The 25880-nt window shown below is 44.4% G+C and overlaps 1 protein-coding gene across 2 annotated transcripts in view; it reads left to right on the plus strand.

Moving 5' to 3' along the window:
- The window catches only part of KREMEN1 (kringle containing transmembrane protein 1), a 65835-nt gene extending 44146 nt beyond the window's left edge, over positions 1-21689 (plus strand). The window contains exons 5-9 of one of the 2 annotated variants that reach the window (XM_063086770.1): positions 2803-2956; positions 13038-13370; positions 14307-14516; positions 15672-15756; positions 17459-21689. In XM_063086770.1, the coding sequence (XP_062942840.1) occupies positions 2803-2956; positions 13038-13370; positions 14307-14516; positions 15672-15756; positions 17459-17627 (951 nt within the window). In that variant the 3' untranslated portion in view covers positions 17628-21689. The remainder of the gene's footprint in view (positions 1-2802; positions 2957-13037; positions 13371-14306; positions 14517-15671; positions 15757-17458) is intronic. The other variant, XM_063086771.1, reaches the window with a different exon arrangement.
- The last annotated feature ends 4191 nt before the right edge of the window (positions 21690-25880 follow it).

Below are 25880 nucleotides of genomic sequence, written 5' to 3' on the forward strand. Positions count from 1 at the left end.
AGAGCATGGTACTGATAATACGAAGGTCAAGGGTTTGGATCCCTGTACTGGCCAGTTACCAAAAAACAAAAGATGAAAATGGATAAAAGATCTGAACAGACATTTTACCAAAAAAGATATCTGGATGGCCAATAAACACATGAAAAGATGTTCAACATCACTAGTTATCAGGGAAATACAAATTAAAACGACAATGAGATAGGTAGAAGAATGAAACTAGGCCCATAACTCTCACTGTATAGCAAAATCAACTCAAAATGGGTTAAAAACTTAAATATAATACCTGAAACTGTAAAACTCTTAGAAGAAAACATAGAGGAAATACTTCAGGACATAGGGCTGGGCAAAGACTTTGTGACTAAGATTCCAAAAGCACAGGCAACAAAAAAAATTAACAAATGGGATTATATCTAATTTAAAAGCTTCACATCAAAAGAAACAATAGAATGAAAAGACAACCTACAGAATTGGAGAAAATATTTGCCAACTATACATCTGACAAGGGATTAATATCCAGAATATACAATGAAATCAAACAATTTAACAGGAAAAAAACAAATAATCTGATTTAAAAATGGGCAAAAGAGCTGAATAGACATTTCTCAGAGACATACAGATGGCTAACAGGTACATGAAAAATGCTCAACATCACTAATCATCAGGGAAATGCAAATCAAGACTACATTGAGATATCATCTCACCCCAGTTAGACTGGCTATTGTCAAAAAGACAGAGAATAACAAATGCTGGTGAGGATGAAGAAAAAGGGGAACCCTCCTACACTGTTGGTGGGACTGTTAATTGGTGCAACCATTATGGAAAACAGTATGAAGGGTCTTCAAACAACTACAAATAGAACTACCATGTGGTCCAGCAATTCCATTATTGGGTATATACCTAAAGGAATGGAAATAATCATGTCAGAGGAACACCCGCATTCTCATGTTTATCGTAGCTCTATTTACAATGACCAAGAGTTGGAACCAACTTAAATGTCCATCAATGGACAATTGGATAAGGAAGATGTGGTATACACACCGGAACACTACTCAGCCATAAAAACGAATGAAATTCTGCCATTTGCAGCAACATGGATGAGCTTGTAGAAAATTATGTTAAGTGAAATAAGCCAGACACAGAAAGAGAAATACCACATCCTCACGCATAAGTGGAGCTAAAAAAAGAAACAAACAAGGAAACAACAACAACAATATGTTGAACTTTCAGAAGAAGAGAGCAAATCTATGGTTACTAGAGGTGGGGAAGGGGAGGGAAGTTAGGGAAAAACTGGGTAATGGACACACAGAATAATTATGTTTTGTGATGATGAATATGCTAGTAATCCTGATTTAATGATCACATGATGTATACAAATACTGATAGTCAGCTGTGTACCCCACAAATGTGTATTCAATTGTGTTTGTTTTTTGTTTGTTTGTTTTAAAAAGATGACTGGTAAGGGGATCTTATCTCCTGACTTGGTGTTATCAGTACCACACTCTCCCAAGTGAGCCACAGGCCAGCCCTTTCAATTATGTTTTTTTTTTTTTTTTTTTTTGTCTTTTTTTTTTTTGTGACCGACCGCACCGCGCTCAGCCAGTGAGCGCACCAGCCATCCTTACATAGGATCTGAACCTGCGGCAGGAGCGCTGCTGCGCTCCCAGCACCGCACTCTCCCGAGTGCGCCACGGGGTCGGCCCTCAATTATGTTTTAATAAAAAAATTTTTTAAATAAAAAATGACAATGAGATACCCCCACACACCTATTAGAGTGGCTATATTGACAACAGCAAGTGCTGACAAGAATAGGGAGCAGCTAGGACTCTCATACGTTGTTGCAAGTGTAAATGGTACAGTTATTCTGGAGAAGTTTCTTATAAAGTTAAACATACACTTACCATATTACTAAGCAATCCTATTCCTAGTTATTACCCTAGAGAAATGAAAACTTATGGCCACACAAAAATCTGTACACAAATGCTTATAGCAGCTCTATTCACAATCATGAAAAACTAGAAGCAGCCCAGTGGCTGAACTGTGTGTGGAACATCCATACAATGGACCCTGCTCAGCAATAAAAAGGAGCAAACTACTGATGCATGCACGAGTTGGGATGAATCTCCAAGACATTATGCTGAGTGAAAGAAGACAGTCTCAAAAGATTACATACTGCATGATTCCATTTATATGACATTCTTGAAAAGAGAAAACTATAGTAATGGAAAACTGGTCAGTGGTTTGCTAGGGGTTATGGGGAGGGTGCTATAAAGCCGTAGCACAAGGAAGGTTATTGGGGTGATGCAACTGTTCTGTGTTCTGATTGTACTGGTGGTTGCACAAATCTATACAAGTTTTAAAATTTATAGAACCATATGCCAAAATATTGTATGGTCATATAAAAAATAAAATAAAAATTTTAAGTGGGGCATATAATGAGTTTGCTGTGAGGATTACCTGTAAAGCACTTACTACATGGCAGATAGTAAACAATCAATGAAATGTTTAGCTGTTGTTATTGTTTCAAGTTTATGAGATTGTCTCCCCCTTATAGTGTACTTACATGCAGTAGAAATGCAAACACTAAAAATGAATGCTCACTGACAGGGAAACGCGGTGGTGGTGGTGGTAGATACTGGTCAGCTTGGAATAAGTATTGTGATAGTGGGATAAGGGAGAGATCCCAAGGGAAGGGTGACCTGGACAGATGAGGCTGGTTGCTTGCTGGGGGATGACTCTCCAGGCTTCAGGCGATCTGCCACCCCTGACTAATGCTAACCATGTGCTGCTTCTCTGTTGTGGCAGTTTGCTGGGATGGAATCAGGCTATGCTTGTTTCTGTGGAAACAATCCTGATTACTGGAAGTATGGGGAGGCAGCCAGTACTGAGTGCAACAGCGTCTGCTTTGGGGATCACACTCAGCCCTGTGGTGGCGATGGCAGGATCATCCTCTTTGACAGTGAGTATATCCTGTGCCCGTCACTGCCCAAGGCACAGGACCCCTTGTTCTAGTTCAACAAGCCTGCCTACCCTCCCTACCTTCCATTTTTTCATTCATTCACTTGGCAATACTTATGAAGCACCTACTGCAGGCCAGGAACTGACCAAACCCTGAGAATACAGCGTGAACATGAAGACTCAGTCCTTGCTCTCTAGAAGGAAGGACAGACATTTAACAAGTGATTAGCTACAGTCGTGCCAAGTGCTTTGAAGTGACATAGCCTATTGTGAGATGCTTAGAAAACCTAGAAAAGATAACTTTTCCAATTGTCATAGACACTGGAATCACTGTTCAGTATCAGCTTTCATACCCTCTTTTTCAAATATAATTTCCGAGCCCTTTTAATGTTTTTTTAGGCATTTGTGATTTACAGTATATCTTGTGATGCATCTGAGAAGAGAGGATTTGCTTGAAGTTGTTTTTCCAGACCTAGAATTGAGTTTGCCCTGATCCACCGCCTCTCTGACCTGCCGTATTTGTGAGATGCTGGCTAGGGGAAGTGTGTGTTCTGAATGGGGTGTGGATCTGGGGTCTGGCCCTCTCCAACACCATGTTCTAACCACTGGGAAACCTGATACCTGGTCATAATCCACCTGCATCCACTTAATGGTAGTGAGACTTTATGAGAGTCATAGCACCAATGCAGCACCAGATTTTAAGATTGTAGAAGGGAGATAGTCACAAATCAGGCAGACAACAGAAAACGCTTGACATTACCAAGAAATACTATAGGGTCTACATTGTCTTTGTCAGTCTAATGGCTAGAGGAGATACACTCCTGATGTTGCAACCAGGCAGGGTGGCTCAGTTTTGAGCAAAAGTTTCATATGGTATATTAGTTTCCAAGGGCTTCCATAAAAAATTATCACAAACTGGGTGGCTTAAAACAACAGAAATGTATTCTCTTACAATTCTGGAGGCTGGAAGTCCAAAATCAAGGTGTCAGCAGGGCCATGTTCCTTCAAAGACTCCAGAGAGGCCTTCCTGGCTTCTGGAGGTTGCCGGCAATCCTTGGCATTCATTGGCTTGTAGCTGTATCATTCCAATCTCTGCCTTCTTCACATGGCTGGCTTCACTTTGATTGTGTCTGTGTGTCTGTCTCTGTGTGTCTCCTTATGAGGACACCAGTCATTGAATTTAGGGCCTATACTAATCTAGTATGGCCTCATTTTAACTTGATTACATCTGTAAAGCCCCTGTTTCCATATAAGGTCACATTCACAAGTACCAGGCATTAGGATTTGGACATACCTTTTGGGGGGATACAATTCAACCACTACATATAATAACAATAAAACCCAGCCCAAGTTTACAACTGAGGCTTTGCAGCTTAGACATTGTCTAAAGTGTGTGCATATTTGGGGTGGAAGGAAGGTGGGAAGATTGGTGAGCAGAACTCATTTGGTCAGTTATTGGTCTTTTTAGCTAAGTGTGCCAGTTGCTTCCTATACATCCTGTTGTGTCAAGACAAATGTTCAGTTTGGTACCTGTTTATGACTAAAGACTGATCCTTGGGTAATGCTTAAGGAACCTTGCTAATGTTTAGTTGGCAAATAACTATGCATGGCACATCTATTTAACCTTTCTTTCAAGAGTTCATTATTGTAAGATTCTCTGTGTTGATGCCCTAAACCAGAAGAGTATGATTGTTGAGCTTACAGAATGCCTGGTGTACTGTTAAGTGAAAAAGAAAGGAAATTAGTATTTCTTGAATACCTGGTATGCATTAAGGCTTTCTATAAATTATCACATTAGGTCCTCCTGGCACCCATCTGAGGTAGGCATTATTATGATTACTCCTGTTTTATAGAGGAGAACCGTTAGCTTGCCAGGGCTCACGCTGCCAGGAAGTCGTGGGACTAGAGAGGAAATAGGAGCAGGGTGTGTGGGTTTGCTACCTTATTTTCTACTTTAAATTGAATGTAGTGTTAATTTAAAAAATGGAAAATGGGAAATAAATGTTGGTGAGTATATGGAGAAATTAGAACCCTCGTACGTTCATGGTGGATATGTAAAATAGCACAGCTGCTGTGGAAAACAGTCTGGCAGTTCCTCAAAATGTGTAACATAGAGTTATGACCAGCAATTCCACTCCCAAGCATATACCAAGAGAGTTGAAAACATGTTTGCACAAAAAATTGTACATGAATGTTTGTAGCAGCATTATTCATAATAGCCAAAAGGTGGCAACAAGTCAAATGTCTATCATATGATGAATGAATAAATAAAATGTGGTATATTCACCCAATGGATATTCAGCCATAAAAAGAAATGAAAGGTTAATGTACACTACAATATGGATGCCCTTTGAAAACATTATCCTAAATGAAAGAACCAGATGCAAAGGACCACATATTTTATGATTCCATTCATATGAATTATTCAGAATAGACAAATCCATGCAGACAGAAAACAGATTCTTGGTTGCTAAGGGCTTGGGGGAGGGAGGAATGGGGACTGACTGCTTAATGGGTACAGATTTTCTTTTGGGGTGATAAAAATGTTCTGGAATTAGATGGTGGTGATGGTTGCACATTTGTGAATACACAAAATACCACTGAATCGCACACTTTTAAATGGTTAAAATGGTGGATTTTTGATGAATAAAAAATAAAATATCATTTTTATATGACAATTTTCCATTCATTTATCACATTTTCATTGGGCATCTGTTGTGTGGCAGATAAAATTAAGTTTTATTTAGTATAGAGCCTTTAATGGAGGTATCAAGTGGAAATAATTTGGTTTAAAGTCAGTTATATATCAAGTATCATCTCTGGGACTCACACAAAGGTGAACTAAAATGAATTAATTAGAATGAAAATAATTGCTATTTATTGAGTGCTTGCTGTGTGCTAGACTTGATGCCAAGTGCTTTTGTATATTTTAATGTTATTTAATCCTTGTAAGGATTTGGTAAGAAAACCATGGAATCTGCCCAAGTTAGTAAGTACCAGAGCTGAGATTCAAACCTAGTTTTGCCAGCTTAGGTGGAAAAGGAGGGCTGGTCTGACCACTTCTATCCCTGGTGCTCACTTTACAGGGGCCTGCACTTCACTGTTAGGCCCAGGACCTTGTTCAGGAGATAAGCAGGATCCAGATACCCTCTGTGATAGGCCCATCATTGAAATGCCCAAACTGGTGCTGCACAGACACTGCTGTACATTTTTCATTGTTTTTAAGAAACTCAATGAAGGCGGGTATCATTCTGGGCTCAGGGTGGTTGCCAATTCTTCACCAGCAGGGGAGTCACACACCCCTGCAACCATTTCTTTCCTCTTTAGCCACCTCTGCCCTCTTCCAAGCCAAAGAGTGGCCTGGCTTTTGTCTTCCAACTTAGTTTTCCTCCTTTACTCTCCCTTTTTGTGCTTAATTGATTAAAGTAGTAGTATAATTTATTTTCATAAACTATAAAAAAAATTACTAAATTGTTAAAATAGACTTGCAGGTCAATCTTATATGGGGTGGGAGGATCTGAGGGTAGGAGGGGGAAAGGGAAAAATGTTTTGATATAAACAAAACAAATGCACTTTGGATGTGTTTTGGTATTTTTCTGGGGCCAGAGGGATGGGTGTTAGGATGTCCTTGTAGATTAGTTCCAGAATGGGATGTCTGTATGGACTGTAATAATAGGCATGTTTGACTCTCAAAAGGGACATTAGTAGCTGCTGCAGGTCCTGTTTGGAAACCCCATGTACAATTCCTGGTGTTTTGCAATTGTCAGTGTGGGAGACATTTGATTCTTCTGTCTGTATCTCCTTTTTATGATTGCTCTACCTACCCATGTGTTTTGGGGAAGGGATGAAAAGAGATTTGAAATAAAAACGTTTAGAAATTTAAAAACAAAATAGAAAAGACCCAGGTTTGCTGCCACATTTAAATTTTTTCTATTTTCAGCAGCTAGAATCTCATTTATCAACAAAAATAAAATAGATGATAATAACTGATCTAGTTTCATGTTTTAAAAGAATGCAAAAAACTTTGCCCAGTTCTATATTATCAAATTGGCCCACTATACAGCTCTCCAGAAGCTGCCCTTTCTGGCTACATTCACTCAGAGACAAAAATGATTAACATTCTGAGAGGCTACCTACTCAGAGCCTGATGTGTGTGGACTGGCAAGAGCCCCTGACAGTAGCCAACTCTGTAATGCGTACCCCAGTGCTCAACAGAGAAAAGTACAAAATGCAGCATTGTAGAAGTTATCTCTAAAGTTTAATTTACTAGAGAGTAAAATAGTTTAAATAGCTTGAGTACTGCCTCATGGGAAATCTTATGTCCATTGGATAAGGCTGAGCAATTGGGAGATGGTGACTACAGACTGTCCCATGACTTAGGAGGTAAAGGTGTCTCTCTAAAGAGACTGGAGAAGTTAGATGGTGAGAAACAACCACGTTATAGTCTCTGTCTTCCAGAACATCAGGCTCTGCTACCAGTGGGCTTGAATCTGAGTCTTAGTCAGAATGTCAGCAATGTCTTCCTGTCCTCTGCTAATTACAGAAGAGCACTCCAGGCTCCTTGGTGCTAGAGGCACTTAGGCTGTGTTTGCCCCTCAGGAGAGACAGAGGCAGCTGGCAGAAGCTGTCTGCTCAGTCATCATTGCCACATCAAGTGATTTGTCACAGGCTCTCTGGATGATTTTTCAGTAAGCTCTCATGAGTTTGGAAAGGTCACTGTGGTGAGCTGTCTGTGTATTATGCGTAAATGCAGCCCTTATGGATGCTTCAGAGCCTCTGCTACTCCTGGGATTATAATTTTATTGAATTAGAACCAAGTAGAAGATCATGTGGGCCAGAGTCAACAGTAGGTTACAGGAACTGCCTTAGCTGGACTCTTGGGACCCCCTCAGCTTCTAGACACTGAAGGGAGGAGTCAGTCATCCGGATAGGCCTTACTATGTAACATTAGTTGAACATTTATTCACAGGGCACTGTGCTATTCACTTCACATGCATTATCTCCCTTAATTCTCAGAATACTGTGAAGCAGGTACTATTATCCTTATTTTCCAGACAAGAAAACTGAGGCTCATAGAAGTTCAGATTTTTGCTCAAGGCCCCAAAGATAAAGATCCTGCTCTTGTGGAACATATATTTTAGTGAGAAGAGATTAATTGTGAGAAAGATTGAGGGTCTAAGGATGGGTAGGATTGACTCCTGGGACTACACTAGTAACTATATTTCATAGACTTCAAGATGCCACCAATTGTGAGGTGCAACATTATTTTACATACCACTAAGGGGAAAAAATGCTTCCACTTAAGCAATGACATGCATTGATTAAAAGATACATCCCAGCTTTAAAGATTAAAATGTGTCCCTTAGAGTTGATGAAATATGGTAATACTCTTCTTTCTTGGGTGCTGAATGGACTTTGATTTGTGGCTGGGGCACATTTGGTGAAGGTTTGTTTCCTGAGACACGCCCATTGTCCTTCATGTCTAAAAGCAGAGCACTCAGCTGAGTTTGGGGAATCTGGCTGTTCCAGCTGATGCCTGAGGCCTATTCCTGAAGAAACTGGCTGAGCTGATGTTGAGGAGGCCAGGACGGTTGAAGAATTGCTAAACTGCAGAAAGCAGGAGGATGCTGGCTCCCTGCCACTGGAGGTTTTGCCCAGGTCTGTCCCAGGTCCTCCACCTGCCCAGACTGTATGTGTCAGCCGAATCACTCCTTCAAAAAATAAGATCTTGATTATATTCCCAAATTTTAAGTTCCTGTTGAATTGCCACTGAATTTTAATAATCCATCGTAAATGTCATGTGTTCACTTTCAAGTTGCTGAATTGGATGTGCTGTCAGCTTGGCACACACCTGGGAATCAAAAGTTCTAAGTTTTTAAGGTCTGCCTTTGCTATTGAAATATCAGTTTAACCTGGATATGTTATTTGTATAATAAAATTTATTTGTATAATAGTACAAATACTATTATTTGAAATGGTATTTTCATCTAATAGTAACAATGAGTTGCTAACACTTACTGAGCTTGTGCTATATGCCAGATCCTACCTAAACACTTACATGTATTACCTCATTTTAATTCTTACAACTCCATGAGGGAAAAACTGTTATCATTTTCATTTTATAGATGAAGAAACTGAGGTATACAGAGGTTAAGTAACTTACTCCAATTTATGGTTAGTACATGGTAAAGTCAGTATTAGAACCCAGGACATCTTTCTTCAAAGCTTTCTTTCTTTTTTTTTTTTTAATGGAGGTTTTAATTTCCCGTGTAATTTACATTCAATAAGAATCACCCTTTCAGTTGTACAGTTCAATAGGATTTGACAGATATTTACACAATCAAGATTTAGGGACTGGCTGGTTGGCTCGGTTAGTCGGAGCACGGTGTTTTAACACCGAGTTCAATAGGGTCCAGATCCCCTTACCAGCTGCGAAAAAATAAAAAGATATAGAACATTTTCATCATCTCAGAAGTTCCCTGTGCCCTTCATGGTCAATATTCTTCTCCCACCCCTACTTCTTGACAACCACTGATCTGTATTCTGTCCATATAATTTTGTCTTTTGCAGAATGTCAAATAAATGGAATCATACAGTATTTAACCATTTGTGTCTGGCTTCTTTTGCTTAGAATAATGCTTTTAAGATTCAGTTGTCTTGGTGCATGTATCAGTGGTTTTTTCCTTTTTATTGCTAAGAAGCATTCCTGTGTATGAATATCACTGTTTGTTCATCCACACCACCTGATAAACATTGGTCTGTCTGTGACAAAGCTGCTGTAAACATTCATGTACATGTGTTAATGTGGACATATGTTGTCATTTCCTTTGGGTAAATACCTAGGAGTAGGATTGCTAAGTCATGTGCTAAGTTCATATTTAGCATTATAAGACACTGCCAACTGTTCCAAAATGGCTATACCATTTTGCATTCTGACCAGCAATGTATGAAATTTCCTGTTGCTCTGCATCCTCACCAGCACTTTTGTATTGTCTGTTTTTTTAATGTTAGCCATTCTAGTTGATGTGTGGTAGTATCTCATTGTGCTTTTAATTTGTATATCCCTAATTACTAATGATATTGAACATCTTTTCATGTTCTTATTTGCCATTTGGTGTAGTCTTTTAAACTAAAGAAATTCCTTTAGCATTTTCTCCAGTACATGTTGGCTGTCAATGTCTTCTCTCAGTTTTTGTTTGTGAAAGCCTATTTCACTTCAAAAATATTTTTGCTGGGTGTCAAATTCTGTGCTGACAGGTTTATTTTCTTTCAGCACTTCAAAGATATTGCACAACATTCTTGTGACTTATGTAGTTTCTGGAGATATCTGCTCAATGTTTGTTCCCCTGTATGTAATCTTTTCCCCTCCTCTGCCTGCTTTCAAGATTTTATCTTTGTTTTTGGTTTTCAGCATTTGACTACAATGCCAGATATAGGGTTTTTTTTGGGGGGGGGGATATTTGTTTTTATTAGAAAAAAAATTTTTTTTTTAGGTTTTCTGAGATTCTTAGACCTATAGTCTGTCACTTTCATTGATTTTGGAACATTCTTAGCCATTATTTCTTCAAATATTTCTTCTGCCCCATAATCTTTTTTCATCTCCTCTGGGACTCCAATTACACATGCTAGATCATTTGATATTGTCCCATGGCTTTTGTATGCTCTGTTTTGTTTTGGGGTTTTTTCCTACTTTTTTCCCTCTGTGTTTCATTTTGGATAATTTCTATTGATCAGCCTTCAGGTTTATGAATTCTTTCCTTAGCTGTGTCTAGTCTCCTGATAAGCCCATCAAAAGAATTCTTTGTCCCTGATATTGTTTGTTTTGTTCCTAGTATTTACATTTGACTATTTTTATGGTTTCCATTCTCTGTTGAAATTCCCAATCTGTTTAAGCATGCTGTCTGTCTTTTCCATTAGATACTGTATTCATCGTGTAGTCTCTGTCTGATAGTTCCAACATCTGTGTCATCATTAAGTATGCTTCTGTGGGTTGTTTTATCTCTTGACAATGAGTCTTTTTCCCCCCTTTCTTTCTCTTTTGTGTGTGTTGTAATTTTTTGTTAAATCCCACACACTATGTGTAGAAAAGCAGTAGAGGCTGAGGTAAGTAGTACATACACCTAGACAGGCCTGCTTAGTGTAGGGATTGAGCCAGTCTATCAATAGTTGGCTGGGTTTGGGTTTGTTGTTTCTATCATTGCCTTCAATGCACATCAGGCTTCAAATTCCTCCAGTGATGGGCTGCTATCACCTTGTGCTCAGTGTGGATCCTGGGGTGCCAGTGGGTTTTTCTGTGTTCCTTTTCCACCCTCAGCTTTGAGCAGTTCCTACATGCTTGTGCCACAGAGGTGCTCCTTCCCCACATTCTTTCTCCTCCCTCAATAGTAGACTGTAATTGCTTATTCCTTGGTGCTGTATGTTCACAGTGAGGTTGGGGAATTCTTAGTTCTCCTGCCCCATCCTCAGTCTTTGGCAGGACATGTTACTGGGCCGCAGGGGGGAGGTTTTTTCAGCATTCCTGCTCACCCCTTCTTTCCCTGGCAGCCAAACACTGCCTATGTTTGTAATGGATCTTGAGAAAGGAGTTTTTTGCCCTTCCCCAGGAGTAGCAGACCTCTGGTTTGCACAGTGTAGAATCCTGGGCCCAAGAGGGCTCAAGGCAACCAGGAGCCAATGGCTTTGGCTTCTGCTCTTCCCCCAGAACCAGTGGCTCTTGGCCTGGTTTCTTTGGCAGGAAGGAGAGTCTCCTATTCCCTGCCTCAGAGACAAACAGGTTTTGCTTCTATCCCCCTCCAATGGCCCAGGAGCAAGAGGGTTTGCTGTCCCTCCCCCAGCAGCTGAAGGCTTTTGCTTCCTTTGAGAGAGGGACTGGGAACAGACAGTATTCCATGCCTGTCCCCCAGCTGCAACCTGTCACCTCTTGCATGAGTGTGCCACCAAGGGACCTCTGCTCTGCTGCCCAACCCCAGTTACTCTCAGCAGCACTGGGTGGAAGCTTGTGCAGAAAAGCTTGCAAGTGAGTGCTAATGCCACTGTGTCTGGGGCCCCCAGTTACTGTACACCGAGAGGCCAGCCCACACTCTGCCTTCTGTGGCAGTCACCTCTTCCTCCCATGCTCTACCAAAGAGAAAACCATTTGTGTGGCCTGACTCTCCTTGGAGGGGCGTCTTACTTTTTAAAATTAAATTCTTCTGCTTGTCATGAGACCTCAGCTTTCTGAGTTTTGAGCTTTTTCTTGTTCTTAAGATGGAAGCAGCACTCTCTTATTGCTTCCTACATCCTAAAGGGAAGCAGAACTCCCCCAAAGCCTGCTTTTTAAATTCCAGCTCTGCACTTCCTCCCAAGAACTTTCATTTCCAGGATGTTGTTTACGCTTCACCATATAAAATAGGAAGTGGTTGTATCCCCTTCCTAGAACCTGCCAATCAAAAACAGAAGTCCAGAGAAATCAAATGTGCTCAGTACAGAGCGATCAGAATCTAGCTTGTTTCTCCTCTGCAGAAAGTCATTTCTGTGGCACAGGTTCCCACTTGAAAAATGAGCATGGCCCCCTCATGTGAGCGTCACACCTTTTAGGTATCAGGGAAGCCTGAGCAACTCTAAAGCCCTTCTGTTTTTTACAACTTTACCTCATCAAGTTCCTCTCCTGCAAAGAGCCCCCAGTGTTTTATCTCATCTGTCCTCACACACTCGTGTGATACAGGAGCAGGTGATGGTCTCTTCAGCCTCAAAACTGACAGAAGTGAGAGGCCTAGAGGTGAAGTGTGGCCCCTGGGATCACATGGCCCTGCCTATCCCAAATTCAGACTCTCTGACTCCAGCCTGGTCCCACTGTGCTGTGTGCTAATTCTAAGGTCTCCTGGGCAAAAAAAAAGTCTCCACAGTCATTTGTTCAGGGTTTGAGCGATTCATTTTGTGATTTGACTCTGAAACATAAGAGGGTTTGGTTTTGTAGGTAAAAACAATGTCCCAAACTGCATCCCTTTTGTTAGGAAGAATTTTTTTTTTTTTATTAGTGTTGGAAAGTGTGCCCTGTGGCAGAGAGCCAGACTGAGGGCCTCGTGTCTTTTTGTCTTCTACAGCTCTCGTTGGCGCCTGCGGTGGGAATTACTCAGCCATGACTTCTGTGGTCTATTCCCCTGATTTTCCTGACACCTATGCTACGGGGCGAGTCTGCTACTGGACCATTCGGGTTCCAGGAGCCTCCCACATCCACTTCAACTTCACCTTATTTGACATCAGGGATTCCGCAGACATGGTGGAGTTGCTGGACGGCTACACCCACCACGTCCTTGTCCGTTTTGATGGAAGGAACCGCCCACCTTTGTCCTTTAATGTCTCTCTGGATTTTGTCATTTTGTATTTCTTCTCTGATCGCATCAATCAGGCCCAGGGATTTGCTGTCTTATACCAAGGTAAGACATCCTGGCCTCCTTGGGGGTCTTGCAGGGCCTGTGCACCTTGGGCTTCTCTTCCTCACGTTGTGACTTTCGAACCTTGGGTGATTCTTACTGGTAGATGAGGAGTCAGGAGCTACTGACTCAACTTGTGGATTATCCCAATGCTGCAGCTCTTTCCGCACCTCCAATTTCATAACTTGTCTGTTTTCTGATAAGAAAAAGAGGTGAAACCTGTCAATTTTGCTATTTTAATAGTTCTAATGACAGTTTTCATGGGAGGGTTAAAAGAACTAAAAGAAAGAGCTGAGATTGGTAGAATCGGAAGACTCTCAAGGGATCATTGGATCCATCTTCCTGCCTCTAAACATCCCAGCCAATCCCAAAGACTGATTTACCATCTTCATACCTTCTAAAGTGGAGCCACACTTTCTGCGCCTCTAATGTGAACACATGTGCCAAGCATGTCTCTTTGCCAGCACGTGAGTAACACAGAAGGTGTCTGAAACCTAGTTTTTGTTCTAGATAACAAACCTCAAGAAGAGTTCAGATAATGTGTGCTACAGGAGATAGGTGAGAAGAGGCCTTCCCTGCAGGTAGGACAGTCTCGAGGAACAGGTAGGATTTGGGTCAATAGATAGGAAGGAAGAGAGCCTTCCAGGCAAAGGAGCCATAGCTGCAAAAGCATAGAGCAAGGAAACTCAAAGTATGCTCAGGTATCTGCAAAGAGACCAGTCAAATAATTAGAAGTTGACAGCTCTGTCTTCTGCCTCCTGCAGGGTCAGACCTAGAGTCTTGACAGGTTCTGCTTGGGGGTCAGTGGGACAAGCAGAAGAATTGTACCCAGAACCGAACCCAAGAAAGAGACCTTCCTCCTAACCAGCGCCTCCTTCTTCACAGCTCTTCACTGTCTCTATCAGCATTCTCCCCAATTAATTCCTTTTGGTCTTCCAGCTGTCAAGGAAGAACCACCACAGGAAAGGCCTACCGTCAACCAGACGCTGGCCGAGGTGATCACGGAGCAGGCCAACCTCAGCATCAGCGCTGCCCGGTCCTCCAAAGTCCTCTACGTCATCACCACCAGCCCCAGCCACCCACCTCAGACTGTCCCAGGTAGCAATTCCTGGGCACCATCAGTCAGGGCTGGAAGCAACAGAGTTGAAGGTAGCGCTCTTGGCAGTTACAGAAACAAAAGCACTCTTCTGCATTTCTCATTAAGAAGCAGGTTGGGAGTGCCAGCTTTGTGACCTATAGTTTGTCCAGGCCTTTGAGGGAGATTTTCTCATTAGCTTGGTTCCTTAGTCCTTAGGAAATAGTGCTCACCTCCAAAGATTTAGCCCATGTGCCTTTTGTACACCGTGGTTAAACAGCTAATTTAGTATTTTCTCACTTCTCACTTGAGATTATCTTTGCAGAGCCCCAGATTGTAGCTCTCTAAATTCATTGGCATTTGCGAGAGCTTCATTCATTCACTCATTCATTCAAAAGATATGTAAGTGCTTCAGTGGTGTCAGGCACTATTCTAGGCAGTGAACTACACAGTGAACCAAACAAAATCCCTGCCCTCCTTTGGTTTATAAGTGGGAGGAGAAAGAGAGAAGCAAAATAGAAGTACCATTTTATCAGATAGTGATAAGATCTATGAAGGAAAGTCATTAAGAGAGGGATGGAGAGTGGGCAGTGATCTTTTGTAGTTTAAGTTGGCTAACTTGGTTGGATACATCCTCCTCCAGTGTCTCTTTTCTGCAAAGGAAGTGGTGCCTTTATGAGCTAGTAGAGCTGGAGAGTGCAGTTAGCAGTAACCTAGTCTAGAGGCTTTCAGACTGCACCCGGGTCCCCTGTAGGACCCACCATAGGTCAGGGAGGAGGGCCAGTGCTTGCTCTTTGTCATTTGGCTCTGGATCCTGGTAGGATTTCACAGGTCACACATCACATTCCTCATATGAGGACACTGAGGCCTAAAGAATTTACATAACTCATCTGTGGTTGCACAGTGGTTCTAGTGGTAGAAACAAAATGTACACCACCCCTTTCAACTCTGAGTCCAGTGTACTTTGGGTCATACCTCCTTCCTCTCTCCAAGGAGTTCTAGAACGAGGCAAGGTACTTAGAAAGCCTGGGCTCCATGCTCAGCCCAGCTTGCAGGTGCTCCTGTCACCACATTCATTGGCTGTCCCTCACCTGAAGGGAGTTCCTCAGCCAGACCTGCATCTCCCAGCTGCCAGTGTTCACTTGGGGCTTCCAACAGACCTCCTTTTGAGAACCAAGCACAAACAGGTCCAGTAAACTCTGGTTTGGTTTGGTTTTGTTTACTTGCAGGATGGACAGTGTATGGTCTGGCAACTCTCCTCATCCTCACGGTCACAGCCATCATAGCAAAGATACTTCTGCACGTCACATTCAAGTGAGTACAGAAAAAGCTGCCTGATTCCAGGAAGGGAAAGCCTCAGAATTCCTTTTCTACTATGCTTCATTTGCCTGGGTACAATTGTAATATCAGAACATGATTCCAAAGCCCTGAGTCCTAGACAATACAAGGCAGTAGACATTCCTCCTTCTCTGTAGAGTGAAATGTACAACTGGACAAATCTCACTAAGGTTTGAGAGATTGTGTTTGCTCCTGTGTCCAAAGGATAAAATTTCAAAGAGGATTGAAACAGTCCTAGCATAAAAAGCGACAATTTCCATCTTTCGGCTTGTGCAGGTCCCTTACAGAGATCTTTATGCAAAAGTAAAGATTCTCAGGACAATACCATGCATGTTTCCTGATGCCTTCTGGAAACTGGGCAACATTCTTAGGAAGAGAATTCTAACTTTTTATTAAATATTGCTTAATAATTATTCTAAAACAATTATTGAAGAAACTTATAAAAACTTCATCCTTCAATTCTGACCAATTTGGAAAAAATTTTTTCCTTCCTTTATTTTTCTGCTCAGGTTTAAGAAGTTCCACCTTCCAGGAAAGCCAAGAAAGGGACAATTGTTCATGTTGCTGATGTTTGTGTATTTACAGAGTGATATTCTTTCTAATTTTTTCTAGACCCCTACTCTGTCTTTCCTGTGGTTCCCAATCCAGGCTTCCCCATTGCAAGCACTTCCTGAACATTGATGTCCAGTAAAAGCCCTCTTTTTCCTGACCTTCTCACATGCCGAGAATTTTTATACATTAAATGTAAGCTCTTCCATTGTCCTGTGAAGGCTGACTCTGGGCACACTGAGATCACCTTTCATGGACATTTCCACCCTACACTTGAAATTTTTCAGTGGAAACAATGTCATTATTGTTTACTGGGCTCATTCTTAAGCCATACACACACACACATATATATTTTTAAAACATATTTTTAAAGTCACAATTCACATGTTCTGGGGAAGCTTCTCAGGCACAGTCCTGCCACATCCCATGCAGCAGCAAGAGATTAGGATGCTTTCTACAGGGTGCAGCATCGTACAGCATGGCTGAGGCCCTAAAAAGCAGGCCTAACTCCCCTCTGACATAGGAGTCCCTTTGCAGCTTCCCTGCCAAGCAGCCCTGGGGGCTGACTCAGAGGAGGGCCGGGTCAGCACTGGAGGTTAGACAGGTCTCTGCTTCAAGCGGAGAAGGTTTGCCTTGTTTTAGTTAGGTGGGCTTCTAGGTAAATGGCATTTGAAAACATAGTTCTTTTATTAAAAAAAAAAAAAAAAAAAAAAACTTGAAAACTCATAATTACTCAGGACAACCCTGAGATTTGAATAATTCTGCCAGTTGGAGAGTTCTTCGTTATTTTGAGAAGGAATCTGGCCTGCTCCACCCCCTGCTCCAGCTCCTGATGCCCACAGCCAGCATTTCATCCACACAATAGTCCTTCAGATCTTTAAAGGCAGCTGTTAGAGACCTTGCCCCACTGTTTCATAGGTGTAGTATCTCATATCTCATGTGGTGGTAGGTTGTTTGGGGTGCTTCGTTCTGATCTACTTGTAAAATTAAGTTATTTGGGGGCTGGCTGGTTAGCTCAGTTGGTTAGAGCACAGCCTTATAACACTAAGGCCACAGCTTCAGATCCCCATACTGGCCAGCCACCAAAAAAAAAAAAAGTCTGCAAAATCAAATAATTTTTGTTTGACAGATCCCATCGTGTTCCTGCTTCAGGGGACCTTAGGGATTGTCGTCAACCAGGGACTTCGGGGGAAATCTGGAGCATTTTTTATAAGCCTTCTACTTCAATTTCCATCTTTAAGAAGAAACTCAAGGGTCAGAGTCAACAAGATGACCGTAATCCTCTTGTGAGTGACTAGAAACCCCACTGTGCCTTGGACATGAGGTCCCTCTTTGAGCTCAAGGCTGTGGGAGTCAACCTCTCCTGTGGTTCTCCTCTGACCAACTCTTCCCTGCCTCTCCTCTGCGCCAGCCTCTGCGGAGGCACGCTCCTACAGACTGGGATGCGTGCCATGCTGCAGGGGTGAGTGGAGCCTGGATTCTTCTTGCTTCATCAGCTGCACTTAGGAGAGAGACCCAGGGTCCCAGGGCCCTCCCAGCATCTCTCTCTCTGATCTAGCAAAGAGAGTGTCAGGACAGTGGGGCTGAGCTGATAGAGATGGTCACGGTTGGCACTGGGCTCAGGTGCATTCTAGACAACTGTCGGGTGTTGAGTAGGTTTAGTGTACATTGATTCTTTCCTGCTTCTTTATTTTGCCCACACACAGATCACTTTCTCCTGGTCTTTACAGTTTGGAACAGGACCAGATAGGGAGAATTCTCAGGTTTTCTTGAGGGTTGGCCTGGTCCTATACAAATGCGGACTCTTGGGCATTGTACCCCCAAAGTGTAAAGAGGGCTGATGCTCCATGCTGACCCTGGAGTTTTGCTCTCTGGGTGCTGGACTAGGATGGGCCTCCTCCAACTGGGGAGGGCCTAAGAATAGGGTCTAGTAATCCCTACTTATGTCAAACCTGACACCTTCCACACATGAGCTTCTTTCTAGATGCTTCTTTCCATAGCTCAGTGACCTTCAGAGCAAGCTTGAGAAGTGATCATATAAAACATCCATTCATTTATTCGTACAACAAACTCTACTGGAAGATTTTATAGGCACTCAGTAACTGCTTGTTGGATTGGATTTATCTGGCCTTGCCCCCAGCAGTTCATGGTCCTGTGGAACCTTAGCCAGGTCCTGGTCTCTCCATGATTCTCTCAGCTGACTCTCAGTTCAGAACAGGGAGTATAAATATTGCGGTTTAGCCTTTAGGCAGCGTTATGTGAGATAACGGGCCCACGGTCCTCCCTTTTGTCTCCCATTCTAAAAGATGAAAAACATCCCTAGGGCTGTACTCTCTGCAGCCCTTTCTGCCCATTCTTATGGGGACCAATGGGGCTGAAAATGGCTCAGAGGGGAAGGAGAAGCTCTCGTCCCTGGTCCCATGCCACCCTGTCCCTCAGACAGGGAGGTGAACTGCAGAGGAGAAGGAAGGGCCTGGCAAAAGGAGATCCTCTAAGGACAGGCCCTCAGATTGAAAGCTCCAGCTGCAGTGGCTGCCGGTTGTGAGAGTAAGTGCCATCTCTAATGCAGAAGTACCCGCTATCGAGAAATGGGCTTTGTCAACAGCAGCTGAGAAGAGCGGCCTGTGCCTCTGAAGTCCAGGCCTGGCCTTTGTCAGACAGAGCGTGGCTCTCCCAAAGGCACTTGGGCCTTGGTGCTTACACCTCTGGCCTCCTAGGTTCCCTCCTTGGAGCACTTTGCCTACCTCCCCCAATTCCGATGCCACTTCCTGCTGTGGCCCTTGCTGGGGTTTTGGCAACCCATCTGCACCTAGCCTCTCCTGGGAGGAAGCAGGGTTGTATGAGGCCAGTTGGAAAGTGTCTACAGGGAGAGGTGACACTTGGCAACCTAGGTCCAGGAGGGATACTTGGAGCTGGTAGACAGGGGGCATTTGGAGGAGGGAGACAGGCAGTGTGTCCACAGCAGGTAGGGGAGCTGCCTCAGGTGCCATATGAGGCCCGCCAAGGGCACAGAGCTTCTCAGTTCTGTCTTCACGCTTTAATATGGAATGGGTGATTACCCTGGAGCAGCTGTCCGCAGGCCCCTGGGTCTGGAGACAGAGGCCTGCCACACATGAGGACCACTGGGAATATGCCGACATGTGCAGTCTCCCAGCTATTCATGGCGTTTGTGGAATCTCTCAAACGCAAGTGTCAGGTGTGTGTAGTCACAAAGGGCCTGTACATGAATAGATCCATTCGCAGCACTAAGGGAATGTGGGATTTGTCCCCAGGCAGGGTTTGCCTGGTTGCCTAGGGCTAATGCCCATCACTGGCCTTTGGGGCATCCCACAGGCCCATGCACTCACCCTACCCTCCCATCTCAGGTCACGGGAGGCCAAGCCCCAAGCTGTGTATTGTCTGAGCCTGCAGCAGGAGCAACCCTTTTTTAGAGATTCCAGAAAGTGCTGCTCTTCCTGCGTGGCCCTGACACAGCCCAGAGCCTCCAGGATCAACTTACTCTCTGTGAGCTGCCCTGAGAAGTCCAAACCTGCCTCAGGACAGTGTTGGGGGAGGAAGGCTTTAAATCATTTCAACCCAGACCTCCATAAACATCAAGTGGGTTGCAGTCTGACCATGGCCTCAGCTAGAACCTGTCAACAACACCCTACAGAGGGCCCCTACAGCCAAGCAAGCACCTGAGAAATAATCTACCCCAGAAGAGGTGAGGTGCTTCCCAGGGCACCGAAGGAGGATGCGTGTATCTTTTAAGAAACTCCTTTAGAAGAGAGAAAATAGGGGTGGGAGGTGATTGGAAAAGGGTGATCTGGAGGAGAATAAGTGACAGACACATATTAGAAGAGTATGAAAGAGGCAGGGAGGGGCTTTGGGGACCACTGTGGATGGCACTTGGAAAGCATCCTGTCCAAAGCCTCTCCTGCAGTGACAACGTGGGAGGAGGCTGCAGGGGGTGCTCCAGGCCTGTGTGCCATCCTCACCCCATTCACTGCTGGCACAAAGGAGGGCCCTCACCAACTGATCTTGTGACCTCCTATGGTAGCTTCGCCTTGGCTGGCTGTGGACCAGCACCCTGGTCTCCAGTGGCATTTCAGTGTCCTTGGCCCATATGAGAAGGCAGGCAGGAGGCACATGGTGCCCTGCGTCCTTCCCCACTGTCCAGTTACTTGCAAAGCAGAGAATGAGTGGGAATGAACCCCAGTGCCTTCTCCCAACTGCCCCACATCAGGACAGGGTTGAGGCTTCTCTGAGCATGAGCAAGGTAACTGGACAGCTGTAACTTCCAAAGTGTGGGCTCTAGCTGAAGACTCTATCAGCCAGAAGCCCAGAAAGATCAAAGCACCAGCAAGTACAGCTGTCCTGGCCCTCAAGCCAAACCCATGGGGCGTGCCTGGGCACGGTTTCACCTACACACCCATTGTCAGCCCAGGCAGGAGTTTGCCTGACTGGGCTCAGGATCCAGCCTGCAGTCCAGCTTGGCCATCCCAACACCAGCAGGGCATGCAGGCCATCACCTAGCTCCCATGTGTCCTGGGCACTACGCACTTAATCTTCACGAGCACTTTTAAGTGGACAGCCTCCCCTGTTTGCTGAGGCCACCCCAGGTCTCCCACAGAGCCAGGCCAGCTCCCCTCTCCATAGCCACATCAACTGGCACGCTCTTGGGTTTTGAATCTCCTGTCTGGTGTTTGATGTCTGCTTTTATTACTATCTTGGGAATTTTTAGCCTTTTGATTGTTTCCTCTGGTGTCTTTGTTTACCTTCCTCACTGTTCTACCTCCTGGCCAGGTCTCTCAACTTAGCTGCCCTGGTGTGGGGTGTTTTTCAAACCTTCCAGCCACAGCTGCCTCCCCTCAGGTTGGATGGCTCAGGGGTGACAGGACTTCACCCTCTGCCTGCAGACCCCTGGTGGGCCCATCTCACAGGCTTCTGTCTCTCAACTCAGTAGAAGTGGGGTGCGGAGGAAAGTCAGAGGTAAATCTCCTGCTTGAGCAAGGAAGTGTCTTTGGAAGCACAGATGGGAAGTCCCTTTCTTGCCCACACAGGGAGCTGCCATCCGTGGGGTTCAGGTGGCATCAAGACCTTCCCACATCCAAACTCACCTTCCAGCAGGGATTTTATCTTTGGATGACAAGACTTTACTTGTAAATATGCTCCTAATATGCAACTTTGAGAATAAAATGGAAACACCATGTATTTTAAAATATAAGATGAAGTGTGACACACTGTATACAATTTAATATATATTTTTAGGATTTTGTTATTTAAGAAAATGGAATGTAATGGTACTTAACTTTTACAAAGGAGAGAAAAATGTTATTTTTACTGTCTGGAGAAAATAAATATTCTCATTGTTGTAGAAACAGTAATGGCCCCAAGGCTGTCGTTTTTATGGGAGTCTGCCAGAGACTGTGGGACAAAGGGAAGGTATTCTTTACTGGAGCACCAGGTCCCACCGTTTGCTTGCTTTTTCCTGTGTCTCCAGATTTCCTTTGGTCTTGTCACAGCTTTGACCCACAGTTGATCTTCAGCTGGTAATATCTGAAAGAGTAGAAATCCCACATCAACACACCTCACCGCAGAGATGGGAGGGACAGGGGAAGAGCGCAGTGCTCCGCACGGGGAAAGATCAGGATTGAACTGGCCTTAAGTCGGTCAGTCCATGTCTCAGCCGCAGCTTCCCCTCTGGGAAATATAATCATACCTATACCTCAGAAGGTTATGAAGATTAAGTGAGAAAATGTATCTCACTTAATTAGTGTCCCTAGTGGGACTTTGCCTCTCAGAGTAACCAGTTCTTCCTCTCCACTCCCTTTCATCCCCACTCTTTTCTTTTTAATAATACTTGTAGAAGCTGCATGTATGAGTCGCTTCTATGTGCCAGGCACTCTGCTGTTAGGCACCATACATTTCCTAACAGCCCTTTACAATGGGTATCCTTGTTCCTGTTTTGCCAGTGAGGAAACTGAGGCTCAGAGAGGCAGCATGGGATAAAACTTGGGAGCACATCCCTGGAGTCAGCCTGCAGGGATTCAGATTCCTCCATTCATTAGCTGTGAGGCCAGTGAGGGTAAAACAGGGAGCCTTTGAAGGGCTTCAGCAGAGGAGTGACATCAGATTCCCAGTTTAGAAAGATTTCCTCCTTGCATTCGGAAAAACAGATCGGAGTAGGGTAAGATCAAGGGCAAGGAGACTTGTCAGGAGGTTCATATATACACAGGTCCAGCCAAGAGATGCGGAGAGCTTGACAGAGCTCCCAAACCAGTGCTGCGGATAGAGAAAGGCCGGCCACACCCATAGGTCAGGGGCACAGGCTGGGGCCAGACTGCCAGGGCTCACACCCCAACCAAACCACTTAGGACATGACCTTGAACGAGTAACCTAGCCCTGTGTGCCTGTTTTCTCATCTGTCAGATGGGGCAATTACAGTGCCTGCCTTTGTGGTGCATCGAGTTGTATGAGTTATTACCTGTAGTGTGTTTTCAGTAAATGGTAGCTGTCCCTTTTATTCTAGAACAGAGGTGGAGTTAAGAACATGAGGTGTCGGATGATGCTCAGGTGTTCTGACTTGGTGCCTGGGTGGAGGGAGGGCCTATTCTTTGACATGAGGGACATAAAAGGCACCAGGTGTGAGAGAAAACCCGATGAGTTCCATTTGGGCTAAGTTCAGTGAGGCCCCTGTGGGACATCGAGGCAGAGCTGTCTAGTAGGCATCAAACAGATGGCCTGAGGCGCAGGCAAGGGTCTGGCCTGAGGAGCACAGTCCATGGAAACATGGGCACAGACAGCATCCTCAAGCTGAGTGTCTGGGTGATCCCAGAAAGCTGCTGAGGACAGTATCTTGGGACACACTGAGGCAGATGAGGGGAAGCCTGGGAAGGACCGGGCAGGGTAGGGGGTAGGACAGCAGAGGGGGACTTCCCGGAAGTCAAGGAACTATGAGCAGAACTTCTGACCCGAATGGTTCAGGCACACACACACTGCTGGTTCTCTGAGTCCCAATTTTAAGTTCTCAGGAAATGATTTGGCCAGAAGTCTCCCTGGTCCAGCTTCTTTTTCCTAGGGTATGGAGTTCTTGCAGTAAAGGGGTACGGACCAGTCTGACAAAAGAATATTACCACCGCTTTAGATGCAGATGTGTTTTCAGTGTGGAGCGTTAGACCACTTTGCCTGGGAACCCCTGTGTGCTTGGTCAAATGTAGGTTCCTGGGCCCCATCCCAGACCTACCACCTCAGAATCTCTGGGAAGCTTCCAGGATGATTCGGATGCTCACTAAAGTCTGACAACCACTTTTATCTATTTGAGAAATTTGATTGTAGTCACCTTCTGAAACAAATTGTCCACACATGGACAGTTGTGCAAGTTCCCATTGCTGTTTGCCTCACCGACAGCTGCTTACTGGTTGTTCGACTGCAAAGACTGTATCACCCCAGAGATTCATCGCAGGACAGAGAGGTGGGGTGTGTGTGTGCGCGAGTGCGCAGCACAGCAGTTATTCCCAGATGCTTCTCCAGAAGGGGCACTTCCTTGACATGAAGTCTGTGCCCTTTGCTTTACCACGGTCCTCTCTCTGGCTAACTTCTGTCCTAACACTACTGTAGCTGTTGCAATATGACAGCACCTTTAAAGGCCAGCTTTACTCGAGTATTTATCTTTTCTGAGCTTTCCTTCTCTTTCCCAGAAGCTCTTTCCTTCCATGAAAGAAGATATTTTTAATGGCAGGAAATGGCTGGTGGAAAACAAATGGGTGGCCTTGCTGGTAGATTTCTTAGAGACAAATTGGGCTGCAACAGAAAAATAAATAAATGCCTCCAGAATGTGCAACTGTCCTGCCTAAAGAACCTCCCTTGGATTATGGGACAATGGGGCCAGGAAGACACCCCCAAACCCACTTGAGTGGACTGTGGGGACCTCTGATCTTGACCTCATCTCCTTGTATTCTCGCAAACCTGAGAGACGCAGACATTGTAAAACCCACCATCTGGGAGCCAGCACCAGGACAGCATCAGCCTCACCCTTTGTGAGGCAACCAAAGGCTCTTCTTCCTGTAGAGAGGAAAAGGGTTGGACAAGGGTGACCTTGTCTCCAAGCTTGGAAGTCACATGGCCATCTGCTCTCCCTGCTGGGCTGTGCGTGCCTGAAACTACAGACAATCTCTGGGACTCAGAGAACTGGGAGGCTTTTGTTCCTCTGTGGCAGGGTTGGGTCCCCATGGCGGATTGTTTTTGTTCAGTTGAAAGGGACACTTTTGGGATAAATATTTCAACCTCAAGAAGCAGCAACATTTGCTTGTAGCTGGAAGTCTTCATTCTGATCTCCAGCTGTTGTCTGGAGCCACCAGGCCCCTGCTGAATGGGCCTACGCCCAGCAACTGGGGGCAGGCAGCACTCGGCTGGGCTGGACGTGGACCAGCCTGTGTCCAGGATGCCTGTCTCCAGGACAGCCCAGCTGCAGGGCACCCTGTACCCTCCTGGAGGTGGTCACTGGGATCTGGAATGAACCTATTAGCTATGAGTAGCTAGGCTGAGGAATGGGGCTCCACGAGAAGCATTTTAGGGAGAAAGTGGATCCAAGCTTGGGTAACTCCTTAGGGAGAAATGCTGAAAGATCTGAAACATCCAAGGCTTTTGCAATAGCGAAGCTGCAGATTCCATTTATTTCACTCTTAGGAGCATTTGCCATTGTTCCTGTTCAAATGAGGCCACTGAAACTTAATTTTAAAAACTTAATTGGAAGCCCTGCTACTTTGCATATTGATCGTGTGAATATGTTTATTTCTTTACATATTCATTTTATAACGTGCCTTAGTTGCTAGTACCATAGATAAAAATGAAGAGCACTCAAGAGGTTTTCAAACCTCATAGCCGAGTAAGGGGCAGCTTTTTATGGGCTGGGTGAGCTGAGGAAAGAGCTTTTGAATGGACAAGGACAATAATAATAATAATAAGTATTTCTGCAGTACCTATCGTGTACCAGACACTGTGCCAAGCACTCGACAGACGTTACTGAATTCATCTTTGCAATCACCCAGCAAGGAAACGGAGGCTCAGAGAAGGGGTCCAGCTTATGGAGGGCAGGTAGGTCTAGGACTCAGCCAAGGTCCCCTTGTTCCAAAGTCAGGTCTCCTTAATCCTGTGGTACTGCAGGCCTCTCCCACCCAGGTAGGGGGCAGGCCCCCAAATAGCTCATCCTCATGGATGTCGCCTCAAGACAACCCAGGGAAAGTACAGATCAGTTTGACTGAAACAAGGACGGCATCAGACCCACATTTCTTTTCCTATTTGAGGACACAAATCCATTTGAGAATCAGATGAATGTACGGAGCTTCTTCCCCAAAAAAGACCCCCCCCAACCCACAAAACTTTGCATGGAAATTCTGGAGTCCGGAGACCCCCTGAAACCTTTCCATGGGCTTAAGGTTTAGAATCTCTCCATTGAAGCCACCAGCATAGTTATTTGAAAATTAAAAAGAGACCAAAAGGGATAATAATAACAGTAAAATAGTAACCATGAATACATTTTACAGACCACTTATTGTCAGGCACTTATGCCT

This window comes from Cynocephalus volans, chromosome 2 (assembly GCF_027409185.1).
Source record: "Cynocephalus volans isolate mCynVol1 chromosome 2, mCynVol1.pri, whole genome shotgun sequence".
NCBI classification, from domain to species: domain Eukaryota; kingdom Metazoa; phylum Chordata; class Mammalia; order Dermoptera; family Cynocephalidae; genus Cynocephalus; species Cynocephalus volans.